Raw genomic sequence first — 16,520 nt, forward strand, 5'->3', positions numbered from 1 at the left:
AAGTCCAAAATCATTTTTCTAAGTACCATTCCCTAAGGAATAAAATGGTGTGTGTGTGTGTTGTGTGTGTGAAATCAGTGCAGTAGGGTTACAGTTTAGTCAAAAATTCAGGATAGGACCTTAGCATACATTTTAATGGGATTAAAGATTTTCATACTTTTAAGAAACATGTGTTGAGGGCTTATTGTGCTATGCTAGGCATGAGTCAGTGTCTGGAATATGTATGGCCTTTGCTCTCCAGTGATTACAGTAGGCCAGGCATGGAAATTCATCATTAAAATAGTGTGGTTATAGGGTGCTTGAGTGTTTTAGTCTGTTAAATGTCCAACTCTTGATTTTGGCTCAGGTCATGATCTCTTGTTTTGTGAGATCGACCCAGCTGAGAGCACGGAGCCTGCTTGGGATTGTCTCTCCCCTCCCTCTCTGCTCCTCCCCCTGCTTGTGTGCAAGCACTCTTTTACAAAATAAATAAATAAACTTAAAAAAAGGTGTATTATCATGCAAACAAGGACAAGGTCGGAGAGGTTCCTTCTCTTTGAATGGACAGGGAGCCTTTCCCAGAGGAGGGAATACTTGGTCAAATAGGAAATTCCTGGAGTCTGTTGTGGGCAAAGACCTGGTATGTCTTGGAAATTAGGAAAGGTATGGGGCTAAGCAGGGGAGTGGTAAAAAGGCTCAGAGGACAGGCAGCAGGAAAGTGGGGAAAGATCGGGATGCTAAGTGATGCTGAGAAGCTTGTACACTGTAGCACAGGCCACACAGATTCTGATCAGCAGGTCGGTGCTGGGGCCTGAGATTCTGCATTTGTAGTAAGCCTTCAGGGGATGCCATGGACCACAGCCTGAGTGGCAGGAGTGAAGCCATTTGGCTATCACTGAGGACTTTACATAATGAAATGATTATAATCCTTAGAATTTATATCCCTGGAAATCCTAAAAAGTATAAGAATCCTGTCTAATTCATACAACATCCCTGTGAAATGTGATTCAGATCACCCATAATTTTTTTTAGATGAGACTCCTGGCATATGGGGAAGTTAAACTAGAGTCTCACAGGTGGAAAGGGCCTCAGATAATCTAAGATACACGCGTATTTTACAGGAAAGGAAACTGCTTTGTCATCTCTGAGGTTTTGGGGGGATCTAAAAGCCCAAGTTTCTGAAATTTGTGTAGCTCAGTTAATGCGGGTCCTTGCAGACAATGGTTGGATTCAGATCTTCAGTCTGTCCTGGGAAAGGTCCTGCACTTGCCTCCCTCTCCTGGGCTAAGCTGTGGGAATGGGTGTGGGACTGCATCTCTGGAAGAGAGGGTTACAGACATGGATATACAATGCTGGAGTAATGTACTTAAATTTGTGAGTATCTTTGGTTGGAAGATGCCAGGTTTTAAGCTTCCGGTCTTTTACTCATTTTCTTTGTAACCAGTATCAAACTGATTGTCATGTATGTCACCATTTTTATCAGTTAAAAATAGGGATGGCAGCCCCCACCCATCTACCTCACTACATGGTTAGGAGCAGCAAGCCCTGGCAGGTCTTCCCTCAGGTGTTGTGCACGCCTATGTGCCACGTGCTGTTCCAGTCACTGCAGACCTAGAATAGGACAGAGCCAGCTCTAACCCCATGGAGCTCACATGGCTGAGAAGACAGACACAAAAGGCACATGTTCCAAGTTAAATACATCAGAATGTAGAGTGTGATCAAGAAGTATGGGGCAATGGGGGCTTAAAACATGGGTCTAAACTGGAAGTCTCAGCTTGTTGGAAGAAGCAGTCTTTTAGCAGTGACTAAAAAATGAATGTGAATTAGCAAAATGAGGGAAGGGAGGCTGGCTGGGTAAGGGCTCTGAGTCAGAAGGGGTTGTCTGGCTCTAGGAAATGAGAAAGTGTCAAGTGTTGGAAGGAGACAGAGCAAGCAGAGAGGGTTGTGTAAGGAGAGCCCGAAGGAATAAGCCAGGTAAGATCCTATAGGACTTGTTAAAGACTTGGGACTTTATTCTAAGGTCAATAATATACCATTGGAAAGTTTTCAGCAGGGGAGTGATGTGAACTTTTTAATTTAACAAGATGATCCTGGCTCGTGTGGAGAGTGGTTTGGTCAGGAGTGATATTGAACAAGACCAGTCAGGTAGCTGGTCCAGGCATGAGAAAATGGAAGCCCGCATTAGGAATGGGATGGTGAGAAGGGAATAGATGATGGAGGTATAACTGATAGGCTTGGGTACTGAGTATGGGAATAAGGAGGAGGAAATACAATAGGGAGACTTTCAGGTTTCCAGCTAGAAAAACTCAGTGAGTGGTGGAAGAGTTTATTAAGGTTGGGAGTAGTGGAGGGATGGCAGGTTGGATGAACATGTCTCATTATAGGTGCAGATGAGCTATCCAAGCCTTGATGTTGAGTAGGCTGTGGATGTCTACCAAGGCTGGCAACATTGACTTAGGATCACATTATCCATAGAGATGGTATTTCAGGGTAGAGACATAGAGGAAGTGCCCACCTTCTAGATGGTAGAGATCTGGGGAGAGTATCTAGAGGTGCTCTGCCATTTGGTGGTCAGGTGGAAGAGACAAGTGAGATAACAGATAAGGACTAGCTTTAAACATGAAAGCAGGATGTTACTGTTGGGCTGGATTGGATTTAGTGTGTATAATAATGTGCATCTTAGACAGTTACTGCTACACTCGGATAGGAGAGCTCACGCTTCGTTTTCCCAAGTCTACAAGGCTATTTCCTCAAAGTTTTTTTTTGCCCCTATGAAAAGAAAAAAACTACCAGGAGGGATTTATTCTTATCCTGTCATGCAACAGTAATTTCATTTTCAAATCATTAACAGGAAGGCATCCTTATCTGATCATTCTTGATACAAAACTCTATCTTAGAAGCCTGATACCATCTCCTCAACTTCCCCGAGAGCTGTACTGATTTTCAGTTGAGAACCCTCAGCTCTAAATAAGCCACAGTATAAGCCCGGCTCCTTCCTGAACCTCTTTTGGTATCTCTCCCATCAGCTGATTCCTTTTTTTTTTTTTTTTTTTTTTTTTTTTTTTTTTGCCTCCTGTCCTGGCATTTTGCTATAGATTGTTCCCAGAATTTCTTTACTAACTTACGAGATATGAGCAGATAATGGGGAGCTGAACTTATTTTCTAATTTACTTTGAAACAGAATTTTAGATTGTATTTATGAGGAGGGGAAGAGGCAGCCTGTGATGGGTGAGAGTAGTCTTTAACTCTGAATTTAAATGAGTCTTCATAGGAAAGTATCCTTCTCGAGAACTCTTGCTGTGGATAGGAGTGGGGGTGGGGTAGAGGTGCTTGCTTTCCATAACATAAATCCAGTCCAAAGCAGACCTTCTCTAGTCTAGCCTGCCACACTCCTGTTCAAAGCTAGTTTGTTTCTTTGAAATCCACCAAGCTTTTCTCTTCATAATCGGAAAATGCTAAATGTAAAAAAAGGCCCTTTCAAACTGATAGCATGCCTTATCAGAGAGATGTGTTGGGAAGGCGTGTTTATTTTTACTTATTTATTTTTAACCTTGTGGCCATTTGAATTGAAATACCTTAATTTGAGTTTGGGACTCGGAAAGCATTTGATCTCTGATCCCCCTGAGGGGTCCTGCAGCTGAGGGCAGCCTGCTGGGGCCGGGTGATGAAGAACACCAACTCTGGACCGGGCTGCCTGGGTCTAACTTCTGGCCTGTCCTGGCCAGCTGTGTGAGTCTGGGCAAGAAATTTAACCTATCCACACCATCACTTACCTTATCTGTATAATAGCAACAAAAGTCAAGTAGTGGCCATCCAGTGGGGCTTAGTGTAAGGTTTAACTGAGCAAGTTTAAGTCAAGTGCTCAGAAGAGTGTCTGAAATATATATGCACTGTATTAATTTTAGCTGGTATTGCCTTCACCCTGGGGCAGCTGATGGGATTATGTAATGAGTAGTAGGAGCTGTGGTTCATGCAGTGCTGCTGTGCTAAGTCCTTCACGTGTATGCATGTCCTTGAGCTTTTCTTACACTAACTCCATGAAGTAGATACTGTTATTTTACCCATTTCACAGAGATGTAAGTCTATGATCACACAGCTGGTAAATAGCAAGGCTGAAACTTAAACCCAGGTCAGTCTGACTCCAAATCCCAGCCCTCACTCCCGGCACTGTACTAGAGCTTAGCCTGAGGTGACAGGGCCATGGGGCATTGGGTGTGGGTGGGGATGTGTGCTGGAGGGTGGAGTAGAGGATGGAGGAAAGAAGCAAAGATTCTTAGCTGAAGTGACCAGATGAACAGGCAGTCATGTAGCCTCCCTGCCACTTGTCATTCCTCCTGGAGAGGAATTGGGCAGAGACAGGGACTTGGGGAAGGGCTCAGGGCTCCTGTCTTCCTGGGATTTGAAATTTGTCCTCTCTCTTTAAACTTGCCTTCTGTTAGTTGTTTCCTTTATTATGGCCTCTACTCATTGACTCTCTTCTTGAAACCACAAATACCCATATGTAGGTATTGAGGAAGGGATAAGTGGTTCAGAGTTACAGAGCAGAGTGACAGAAGCTTTAAACCTAAGTACTGGAAAGAACTTTGACCAGGAAATGAGGAGACGTAAGTCCTGGTTATCTCTCTGCTACTGATGAGCAGGACAACCCTGCTAAAGTCATGGAATCATTCTGGGCTCTATCTATAAGTTAAGGATCAGAAGGTGTCTGAGATCTGGTGGATCTAGGCAGCCTTCCCCTGGATCTCTGATCTCTGGGAGCTATCTGGAAGTGATGGCAGTAGAGGAGGTGATGGAGCCAGTGATGATGGTGGAAGTGGTGGCAGACAGGGTGATGGGGTGGAGATGGAGATGATGACTGTAGAGGAGATGATGGAGATAGTGGTGGCAGAGGTGAGGATGGTTGGTAGAGGTGGAGATGATGATGGAGGTGCTCATGGTCATAACTACAAAAAGCCCTTGTCTGGCAGCAAGCACTGCATTTAGCACTTTATTGCCACATTTCATCATCCCAGCAGTTGTTCTTAGATCCATTTTGTAGATAAGAAGCCTGAGCTTTAGAGAGGAAAGATGGGCATTCCTTGGTGGGTGGAGTTGCCCAGGTTGGATGGAAGCAAAGGCAGAGGTGCCAGGAAATACACTATTGGAACATTAGTTCCTGCATAGAGCAGGAGGGGAGGTAGTTTGACCTTCCTTGTGTTCTCTCCCCAGATCCTCTGCCTCTGTGACCAAGTTGTGTCCCAGTGGAAATTGAGGGTTATAACTGCAGGACTGCATTCCCCTGGGGCCACACAGCATGTAACATAGAAAGTCTCACCACATTGACCAAATGCTCTTCTAGGTGCTTTCTCTTCATCTCCAAGTTATCACTTTGACGGCACACCTCAACCCTTAGGCTTTGAGTCTTGGCCTGCAGCTTCTCTGACAAAGACTTGTAGCATCTTAATGGGGGCCATGATTTATCACATTATTTTGGGACAAATGAATGTCCTCTAGCTCCTCTCTTGGTAAATGTGGCTTTTCTATAACCTGTTTAACGGGCTGACCCTCAGGCCATCTTGGAAAGAGATTGGGCAAGAAACACATTTTTAGTGTAGATCATCCAGGGATTGGCTAGTTAGCACAGTGGGGTGGGACACTAAAACTGTTGACCCCTGAAGGCCTTGGTCAGACTCAAAATTCTTCAACCCCTCTTTCTTGGGCTTGGAGGTTCTTGTCTTGCTTAAATGAGAAAGTGATCCCTTCACGAAATTCCTACTGTCTACTTCTCTTCACCCGGGGATGGGGGATTGGAAGCATGAAGGCACCAGGCTCTGTGTTAGGAGGATTAGTACTGACCCCTCTGGTCAGGGAAGGTAGCTTCAGATTGATTGTGTGTACATCAGAATACACTCCAACACCTGGAACCTCCAACACTCTGCCTGCCCCCCACAAATGTTGATGGAACAATCAGTATGTAGCAGTTTTCTGTTGTGTGCTGAGGATACAACAGTGAAGATGGGGCATCCTGCCCCCATGGAGTCGATGGTCTCGTTTATGCTGTATTGTTATGATGACAGGGACAGGAGTAAAAGATGCTGGTGAACCTGTAGTAGAAACTTGACAGAGCCTTGTGGAGACAGGAAGGCTTCCTGGAGGCAGTGACACTAAGCAGGAACTTATAGAATAAGAGCTGGGAAAAGCATAGGCAGTGGGGGGAAAAGAGGGGGAGGGAGGAAGGGACACAGGAGAAGAAAGATCAGAGGGTGGGGAAGATGTGGTCTGGGCCCAGGCATGTGCAGAGTCTTGGAGTCTAGGAAAGACACACTAAGGGGCTGCTTGCCTCACCTGGGCCTGGCCTGCCTCAGTCATAGGCACTCAACACCAGTTCTCCCAGGGTCTCCGTCTGTTGTGCTGTACCGAGGGGGCATGAGCAGGGAACGAGAGACGCAGGGGGAGATCTGCAGGCACTTTGGCTGGTCTCCACACTCCCAGAATGCCCGTGTTGCCTCTGCTGAACTCTTGGCTGAGTGCGGCTTTACCCAAGGGCTGTGTGGTTTTTGTGGGTTCTGAGGGGAGGTTGTGGCCAGTGCAGACACCATCAGACTGAGAGGCCCTGTTTTGGACTCCGAGGCTGTGTGAATTTAGGCTCCTCATCCACTTTGCTGGGGATTCTGCTGGTTCACCAGTACACTCAGCTCTTAAGTTTCTTGAGTGCTAGCATTCTGAGGCTTTCTCTACCATTTGCAGGAAACTAAATTCCATTAAAAATGGCAGACTTTCAGCCATAAAAATTGATGAGTGTTTATAAGTGACATGGCCCAGTTATGTGAGTGGGAATGAGTTGATCCATTGAAGGGCGGCCTGGCCATCCCACAGGCTTAGAGGGCATCATGGCCCTGGTTCCCACCACCCACTCCTGTGCTGTGTGTTACGAGGCAAGAAGCATTTGCCTTCATCTGTCTTGCTGAGGAACAGCTTTTGGCATTTGTAGCTACACCACCCATGGGGACTTAACCATCAGTAGATTCAGAATAGATTCTTTACATAGAAAGCCACACAGCTGCATACAATTGAGATCCACATAGAAAAATATTTATTCAGTGGATTCCAGTTGATCATTTAGCATGCATTCATAAATGAATAGAGGCACTAAACCACAACGCTGACCCTAAATGCTGTTTACTTTGAGTGCATGTGGCTGTCCTACAGCTCCCAGACAGCAGGGCTTGTTTTAGAAATATATATTTGCGATTGTAGCGATTTATATAGGTTTTTCCTTGTCCTGAAGCTTGTAGAGCAGAATGAGATGGATGTAATGCTTAGCAAATTGAAGGCCATTTTGGAATCTGGGTCTCTGGCCTCCACATGGTGGCTGGAGCCACAATGGGGACAGAGTCCTTTCATAGGCTCCATCAAGTAGCTGGGGCAAAGACGGGACATCAAACCATCTGTCTTCATGGACAGAAGTGGCCATCTGTGGCCTTTACATCATTTTAAAGTTGTGGCCTGTGCCCTTCTCTGAAAACAAATTCTAACAGCTTTTTAGTCCTCTTCTAAACAAAATTTTTCAATAGGAAAGGGTGCAAGAGGCAGATGGGTTTAAACAATAATCACTAAGCTGACTAGTCACTGGAAAAGTGACTGCAAGTATCCAGGCAAGCCCTGGCAGGGTCAGAGGGCATGGGATGTGGAGTGGGCTCCCAGTGGGGGTGTGTCCAGTGTTTGGCCAACATCCAGGTCCCTCACATCCTATCAGCATTGCTTCCAAAGCCTCTCAGATTTCCTTTGGCAAGCCCTAGCAGTGCATGGTGACCACCCATCCAGGAAGCCACCTGTTAGCTGTTAGGAACTTGCCTGCTCCTGATGGAATCACCTTCTCAAAGCCATCCTAGAAAGTAATGGAGAAGGAGAGAAGGTGTGGGTGGGCAGTGTGGGTGGACAAGGGCTGTATATGGCCTGGTTTATGGTGACCTTAGGAAAAAATGGAGGGTAGAAAGAAGAAAAAGAAGGTAGGACCAAGGCAAGGGCAGTGCTCAGGAATGAGGGAAGGGGGTCTCGGTTATTATGAGTTCAGTCTGCACTCAGGAAAATGGGATGCTTCAAAAGGTGGCCAATGTGATAGTGATAGAACCACAAAGGCCTGAGAACCCAGGCTCCACCTCAACTTGGGGTTGTCTTAGATAAGTTCTCAAATTGGAGTAAACATCAGAATCAACAGGTGGGATTGTTAATTCCAGACTGCTAGGCTCCACTCTCAGAGTCTCTTATTGAGTAGATCTGGGTTGGGGCCTAAAATGTGTATTTCTAACAAGTTCCAAAGAGGTGCTAAGGCTGCTGTTCCAGGAACCCTGCTTTGAGAGCCACTGTCTCAGAGATTAGAGACTAAACCAAGGTTGGTGCTGATTGGGGCTCCTTGGATGGGACAAAGTCAGATCAATGTCTCAAACTGGCTAGCAGAAGCAGATTGGCAAACACAAAGATATAAATTGAGTAAGTGCTAAAACCTTTTATTGGATGTATTTGTCTTTCCCTAGCTCTTCATTCAACTAACCATATGCTTACTTTCCACTGACAATTGCTATTTAAATGTCTCTTCACAGGCAGCTGTTCCTCATCCTACTATATGCTAGTTGATTTATTGTTCACAAAACCTGATGGAGTGTTCTCTAATGGGCCTCATTTCCCACAGTCTCTACCCACCCTTCATGTTGTTCTGGCTCTGGAAGCTGGCAGAGTCAGCTGCTATTACAGTCTTCCATCCCTTGCTCATGCTGTGTCTGCCTGGGTGCCCCTTTGCAGGCTACCTCTGACTCTCCTTTAATTTCCTGAGCGTTCACCCCCCATGGGAGGGTCAACCAGCTCTTTGCTTCCATAAAACTGTACCTAGATAGCTCTCATGACCCTAGGCAAGCAGTCACCTGGCTGTGGCTGCCTCCTCCTCCCCAGCCTTTAATCACTAGTGCTTAAGAAAGGGTCTGTAATAGGCCCCAGCTAATCAGGAGATGGTTGCTGAGTGAGTAAAGTCCAGAGAACTTAAATTAGGGGGGGGGGGCAGGGGAGATCACTAACTCCTGCTCACTGTGGTCACAGTTAGAGAGAAGTGGACTACTGGGGCAAGAAGAGATGGAGAAGCTATGCTAAACACAGAACACCTAAATCATTCTCTACAACCCCCTCTGTATCCCAAGGCTTCAATAGTTCAGTAAAATGGGCCCTAACACCAAGTGGAAAAGCAAATCTTTGTGACTCAAATCACACAAACTACCTTGGCTGGATAAAGATGGAATTTCCTGAGCTTTTTGGCTTAGTACAGGCTAAGTATTCTTTTCTAGCAGGTACTCACGTAAGATGGACAGTCTGATGGATACATGGAGTCCTTATCAGCTTGATCGCAAGGTCATAACCTGGAGTCATACCTTGTTTTCCAAACATGCTTCAGCTCCCTTTGGGGGAAGCTACATTTCACCTTGCTTTAAAAGGGGGAAAATATGTGCTCCAGGGCTTTGTTGTGTGCCTGTTTTTTGAGGAACCTGGTCCTAAAACTGAGTCCAGACAGTGTACAGAGCAGGTGTTGTGCTGACTTTAGCTAGGATCTGAGGTTGGCCTGCCTTGCATTGCATTCCAGATGGGGGATGGCCAGCATTTGGGCCTAAAACTGGAGTGAAGAAAACTACATTTAGGTAAAATGATGGGGGTGCCCCGTGGCTCAGCTGGTTGAGTGTGTAATTCTTGATTTGGGCTCAGGTCATGATCTCACGGTTTGTGGGAGTGAGGCCTGCACTGGGCTCTATGCTGACAGCGTGGAGCCTGCTTGGGAATCTCTCTCTCTCCCTCTCTCCAAAATAATTAAATAAACATAAAGAAAATAGAATGATAGGCTTGTTTGTCAATCAAAAGTCAAATACCATGTTCTGAGCCATAAGACAAGAGGTAGAGAGAGTCGTGCCACTCTGCCTTTGGAGATCTTGGGTGAATCAGCCTCAATTCCATCATTTATAAGACAGAGGGGTTCTGGGCCTAGTTTCCTTGGGAGACCTGCTCTCCCATTCTCCGATGACTCTAAGGTGAACTCAGGATCACAGGAACAGCTTCCTGCACTGGAAAGGTTTAGAAGGAAGAAAACAGAGCCCAGAGTCAGATGTTAAGAATGTTGCCACATCCCAGGTGGCATAGCTTCACGTTTTCCGCAGATGAAACCATGCAGGCTGACTCAAATGCTAGTATGACATGTTGTTGGCCATCTCTATTACTTCTGTTTTTTAAACAACATTACTTTGCCGAGAATAAATCTGTGTCATCGTCTAATGGCACCTGTCATTTTAGCGTAGTGATCACGGAGGACAAATGGAAGTACTTTATGTGGAAAAAGATAAGCTATGAAGGTACTTCTTACCCAGAGGGCAAGACTGTCTTCAATATAATACAGATCTATCAATAATATAGTTAAAACAGTTTGCTGACTTAACATGACTGGGTTCAGTTCACTGATCTTCATTCAAGTTCTTAGTAAAGTTGTTTTTAACTGTGGGCTGCACATACCATACAGACCAAAGCATTATAGGTTTTTCCAAATGTAAGTCCAAATCGAATGCAGCCAAACATAAATTTAGTCAAATCTTTAATATACTCTATTAAGGCATGCATGCAAGATTTTAAAGCTTTGTCTCAGAGTAGCTGGGACTAGAGCTGAACTAGTTGCACACAACCTAATAAAAAATTACCTAGGACACGACAGTCTCAATGTCATCTCAATGCACTTTTTTTTTTCAAATGTAAAAGTGAGCCATTACCTTATAAAATGACAAATTTTACAAGGGGGCTGGTTTGTTCCCCCTTGCTTCCAACCAGAGGCTAACTTCTATTACATGGCCCATGGAGGCACATGTCACAAGTACCTGTGGTGGATGCCTGTATGCCTAATCCTCCATTTTGCTAGAACAAAATTATCTTTCAAAGCAAGGAGGAAAGACACCAGCCCTTTTTCCCACCTCTAGTTGTGGTGGGAGGGTTAAGAAACATATTAAAATAGATTTACCCTGTTTTTCTACTTTCTGAATGTGACTACTCAAAATTTTAAGTTGTAAGCCACCACAGTAGCTTACATTGTATTTCTAGTGGTCAGTGCTGTTTTACATCCATTTTACAGGGTGGAATAATGGCTCATATTTACTTGCCTGCATTTTCTGTATTTTTCAAATGGAAAAAAGAAACTGTACTGTGTCGTTCAAAAAAAAACACAGATGTATAATGGCTTTTGGAGCCTAGCAAGCCTGTGTCCTAGCTATAGGATGTGGGCAACTAACCTGAGACACAACTTCTTCCCCTGTACAATGAAGATAATGACAGCTTTGATCTCACCAGGTTATTATCAGAAGTGAGAAACACATAGGAAATAAACACAGAGTGCTTAGCACAGAACCTGGCAGAGGGAACACTCAATTCATTCCTGGTTATGTGTCAAGACCTTTCTGATGCTTAATTGTTAACCTCTGTGGATTTCTAACTCAATTTCTCCTCTCTTGTTCTCCAAGTTCATCTTTGCTATCCTACCTTGCTACTCTACACCCAGAAAGCAGAGATTTCCCCTTTCCTCATCACTGGAGAATCTTGGGTCTGGTTCCCTATTTTCAGCAACTTGTTTAGAATAAGTTACCTCCCACTTATGGACAAGCTCATTTCGATTTCAGAGCAAAAATTTTATCCTGGCTAAAACGACAAATCAAGCCACAACTCTTCATCTGGTCTTCTGCCTTTCCTCACACCCAAGATATCTGCTCTTGCTTTTTACTGCACTCTGTTTCTTTAGACAGTAAGGTCAGTCAAGGACAACTGACACCGGGTGTAGGGGGTGAAGGTAACCAGCATAAGGGTCACGCACATAGGAGAGGGACAAAGAAAGGACACAAAAATAAAGACTTTGTAACTTACCCCACAGCCCTGGCCCCTTTCCTCACTGCCTTTCTTCCCTGGGCTTGAAAAGTGATGCTGTGTTCAACCAGAGTAAGTACAAGTGGGTTCTTGTCCCCTTGCTAGATTCTTGCTGCCTGAAGTATGGCCTCCCACAGGGGATCATAAGACACACCTAAAATCCTGTGCTCTATTTCCATATTCTGGGAAATACATCTTCAGATTAAGATGGTTGTACTGATCTGAAATGCAGTGGCAGAGAAAAGAACTTAAACCTTTGTGAAGACATATAGCTTCCCTAGGTAGGCGAAGCTTCCCAGCTGCTTCAGTTAATGAGATGAACCTTTCAGTCAGAACTGCTTCTGCTAAAAACAAGGAGAAGTAACTTATGAACCCACTTCGAAAAGTACACGTCTGGAAGCATCCTTGCTCTTCTCAAAGCAGTGGGAGGAAAAAAGCCCCCGCTTTCTTGTGCAAGTATTTAAACACAGAAAAATAGTGATTTTTGTTCCCTTCCAGCAGCTGTAACTAGCTGATTCAGAATACACTCTTCACTTAAGGTGATTTTTTTTTTTTTTTTTTTTTTGCTTTTTCATCAGATCAATACATTACTTTGCTCATTGTATTTTTAGACTTATGTTCTCAGGGAAGCAAACACAAAGGAAAGAGATAAGCAAGTAAGTTTGTGTTTCCAGCTTGGGCTGAGGGTTGACAAGAGAAACGCTTAGAAATGATCAGGGGAGCAGAGTTTCCAGAACCTTCTTTGCTGACAGCTGGGATTTCTGGAGGATTTGTTCAGGGAACTGGGTTATTTCCGGGGCAGAGAACATACCTAGGGCTGCTCAGCTATCAGGTAGGGCATGCTCAGTTAAGTGTGTGGGAGGGCGAACCCTGGTTGCATAGACATGGCTGGTTTTCCTGGAGCATTTATCAATGAAATATTTACTATGGATCAGAGGCAGAAAGGGATTATTGCCAACCATCGCTTCCTTGTGGTTTCCTAGAAAATACAAAAGTTCAAAACGTGAATGAATTTTCCTTATTATAGTAATCAAATTTAGGAAACGGAGGAAGTATTTCTGACAATCCAAAATACAGCTTTAAGATCCCAGCTCTCTACAAAGGAACTTACTTTCTGGTGTGTTGGCTTCAGAGCAAAGAGCAAATGTTGTGCAGATTCCTGATCTTCCTTTTCTTGGATGTTTTGTTTGTCACTGTAGATAAATGCTCCTTTGCTCTGTCAGAGGTCATAGAAATAGACATGGTGTAAGTTGGAAAGCAAACTTGTGGACATGCAAGCATGTCCATTCAGTCAACTTTTGATCTCATGGGGTCACCAAGTGGTGTCCCTTTAGGGCGTGATCATTTACCGTAGTTCAGTGCCACAGGCAATGAGCACACTACTGGCTAAACTTTAAGGGGGTTTTAGATCTGTTGTCTGTGGGTAATTGTCGTTTTCCCCCATGAGGGTGAATAGACGATATAACTAAAAATTTCTAAAAACAGAGTGCTGTTGCAGATAGGAGCATGAGAATTACAGGTGTGCACACTGCACGGAGTAGACATGTTCAAAAACCATTCTCAGTGACAGGCTATTCCCGGTTTTGTGTCCCTTGAAATTGAATGCAAAATCAGTGTCACTAAATACGCTTCTTTGTTACAAGGGACACCGTTTCCATTTGTCTTGAAAATATCACTGGGTTGTCTTTATGTAGACATTCTTTGAAATACAAATATTGTTTCACCTGATATGACATAGGGTATACATCTATTTCCTTAAAACAAAATGACAGATTTTACTGGACTATATAAAATGCTTTCTGGATACACAACAATGAAAACATTTTTTTTTTTTTTAAATGAACAGCCATCAAAAGGTATGCATAAATAGTCGAAAGCATTTAATGGTCTTTAACACAGTCAACTCCCCCAGCCTTGAAACACACTGTTCGATTCTTTTTTGCTAGTGGCAAAAGAAGCAGTCGAGCACAACACTGAAAAATTGGTAGCATTTCCTGGCCAGTAAGCACAGAGCTGGGGAGCTAAATATTTTGTGGCTTTGATTGTTGTTCTCATGCTGTTTGTGTCGGTCTCTCCTTTTGCCTGCTCAGGGCTGATTGTTGTGACCTTGGCTGTCTGCTGGATGCCTAACCAGGTGCGGAGGATTATGGCCGCAGCCAAACCCAAGCACGACTGGACAAAGTCCTACTTCCGGGCGTACATGATCCTCCTCCCCTTCTCCGACACCTTCTTCTACCTGAGCTCGGTCATCAACCCGCTCCTGTACAACGTGTCCTCGCAGCAGTTCCGCAGGGTGTTCGGGCAGGTGCTCCGCTGCCGCCTGACGCTGCCGCACGCCAACCACAGCAAACACCTGCGTGCCCGCGTCACCTCTGCTGCGGACAGCGCTCGCTCGGCGCGCCGCCCCCTCATCTTCACCGCTTCCCGGTGCAGTTCCTCTGCAAGAACTAACAAGGTTTACTTGAGCACTTTCCAGAACGGGGGCGAGCCAGATTCCAAGCCCCAGCAATTGAGTCTTGAGGCAGCAGAACCCAACGTGCAGCTGAAACCACCCAACTCTGCCGCAGGGAATGGTTTTCAGGAACATGAAGTGTGAATGTCAACTATGGAAGCCTTGAGGACTAACCGGCGCCCCCAATGAAAGCAACATGATCCTGACACACGCAGTGACAAAATAAACCATGCCCCTATGAGGGACAGGAGTGGAAGCGAGGGGCCTTGGAAAAAATGGATGCCTCCCGAAGTGTCTTCTAGGGACTGATTCTGCCAGCCCGACCTTGCCTCTGGTAATAGGGGACAGACTTGGACTCCCCTCTTCAAGTACACACTGAAAAGTCAGACTGAATTTATTCAGAGCTTACAAAAACTGTTTGACACCGAGCTCTTTGATTTGCAAAGGAACTGAAAGAAAGAGAATACGCTCCCTCCCAACCCACAAAAAAAGGACACCCAGGAGAAGCTTGGGGAGCAGGGGCCTGAAGGACAATGCAGGAGGGATGAGCATCTCCAACTTCAGCAGTGAGCCAAGAGGAGGGCGAGTTTCAGGAGCAGGATGGTGGTGGGGAGCCCCGGCCGCAGGGCCAAGGCAGAACTGCTCCGTTTCTTGGGCCGGGGCCCATTGCAAAGTGGGGTGTTGCAGCAGCTGATGCACACTGAGTTCAGTTTCCCAGGGGAGCAGAAGGATTGGTACCCAGCGGAGGCGATGAGGCAGGCTGCTGAGGAGGCACACGACTTGCGGTACATGATCCCTGCAACACAACCCAAGAAGTGGGGTTAACTGGAGTTGGCCAAGGTTCAGCTCCTCCTCATTCCTCCCACAGCCCAGCTACTTGGTGGGACCAGCAAGGTACTTTCGGTTGTTTCACTGAGCACACCGACCCCCCCCCCCCAAATATAAGTGACAATGGCTTCTTCACCATACAGCTCCAGTAACTTTTGACAAATTGTTCCAAAAGCTATTAGATATTGGTATCAGCAAAGAGCTATTAAAATCAAAGTTCACTTAAAAAAAATTCACACACAACTTATATTTGCCTTTTGTTGTTGTTGTAACTATCTCATGCCATGGAGAATGAGATGTTTATTATAAGTGATACAGAGAAGGCTGTCACCTATGTGTTAAATCCTAGAGTTCCCTGAACTAATTCCCATGAGATCCCTACTGAAGGGGCCCTTATTTTTCTGAGGTTTCAAGGTCCACTAGAGTGACGGGGTGGCCTGATGTTGACAGTTTACCAGGAAGATACTGGTTACAGGAAATAAGCTTTGCCCTCAGAATATATGGCTACCTGCCTAGTTAGCATCCACAGCCACCATTTAGTAAGGTACTGTGTAGGCACATAAAGGAGCACATAGGACACATGGGAATTGCAGCACAGTCACCAGTTAGGTTATCTTGACTAATCATTTAAGTTATTAAAGCTGGAACCTTAATTCAAATAATACTAACTTCATTTAAAGGCTTTCCTGTATTCCAGACACTCTACAGAGGGCTATGGTGTCCTAGTTGATTTATCACTACAGCAAGCCTACAAGGGAGATCCCCATTTCACAGATGGGAAGCATAAGGGCAAGAGAAGTTTACAAATTTGCCCGAGGTCACACTACTAGAAAATGGAGAAGTTGGGATTTGAACCTAGAATTCTGGCTCCATTCCACCCATATCCTTACTAGTATATATACCAAAGTAGCCAGCCAAGAAACCACAAAAAATGTTTTTTAGGGGGGGGAGGGTGGGATGGGGAGGGGGAGATAAATAATATGTCTTACAAAACTGGACTTGGAAGTGAATGAATGGCTTTAGCTTCTGAACTTCCCCGCACACCTGAGGGCTCCAGCATATTCGACCAGTAGCCGGGGTCCTTATTCTCTGACTCCCTGCAAGGATGTGTGTTTGCAGGCAAGCCTTTGGTTTGTGCCTCCTTCATCTGCCTTATGAATGTTGCTTTGGGTTATGGAGAAATGGCAAAAAACTGAGCTACTTCAAACTTCCAAGTGGGAGGTTAAAGAAATACTTTGGAACATACAATTTTAAGTCATTTTTGTTCTAGAACTGCACATTTGAAAGGATGGATTTTCTAACACTGATAGAAAATCCTGGACAGTAGCTGCTCTGGTAAGAGTTATCAGGTAAG

The 16,520-nt window shown here is 45.0% G+C and overlaps 2 protein-coding genes across 2 annotated transcripts in view; one reads left to right on the forward strand and one right to left on the reverse strand.

Annotated features, from left to right (window-relative positions):
* Positions 1-16,086, forward strand: part of GPR39 (G protein-coupled receptor 39) — a 194,681-nt gene extending 178,595 nt beyond the window's left edge. Inside the window, exon 2 of the mRNA XM_030325707.2 lies at positions 13,977-16,086. Coding sequence (XP_030181567.1) covers positions 13,977-14,482 — 506 coding nt within the window. The 3' untranslated portion in view covers positions 14,483-16,086. The remainder of the gene's footprint in view (positions 1-13,976) is intronic.
* Positions 13,750-16,520, reverse strand: part of LYPD1 (LY6/PLAUR domain containing 1) — a 37,223-nt gene continuing 34,452 nt past the window's right edge. The window contains exon 3 of the mRNA XM_030325708.1: positions 13,750-15,134. Coding sequence (XP_030181568.1) covers positions 14,899-15,134 — 236 coding nt within the window. The 3' untranslated portion in view covers positions 13,750-14,898. The remainder of the gene's footprint in view (positions 15,135-16,520) is intronic.

This window comes from Lynx canadensis, chromosome C1 (genome assembly GCF_007474595.2).
Source record: "Lynx canadensis isolate LIC74 chromosome C1, mLynCan4.pri.v2, whole genome shotgun sequence".
Taxonomy (NCBI): Eukaryota; Metazoa; Chordata; class Mammalia; order Carnivora; family Felidae; genus Lynx; species Lynx canadensis.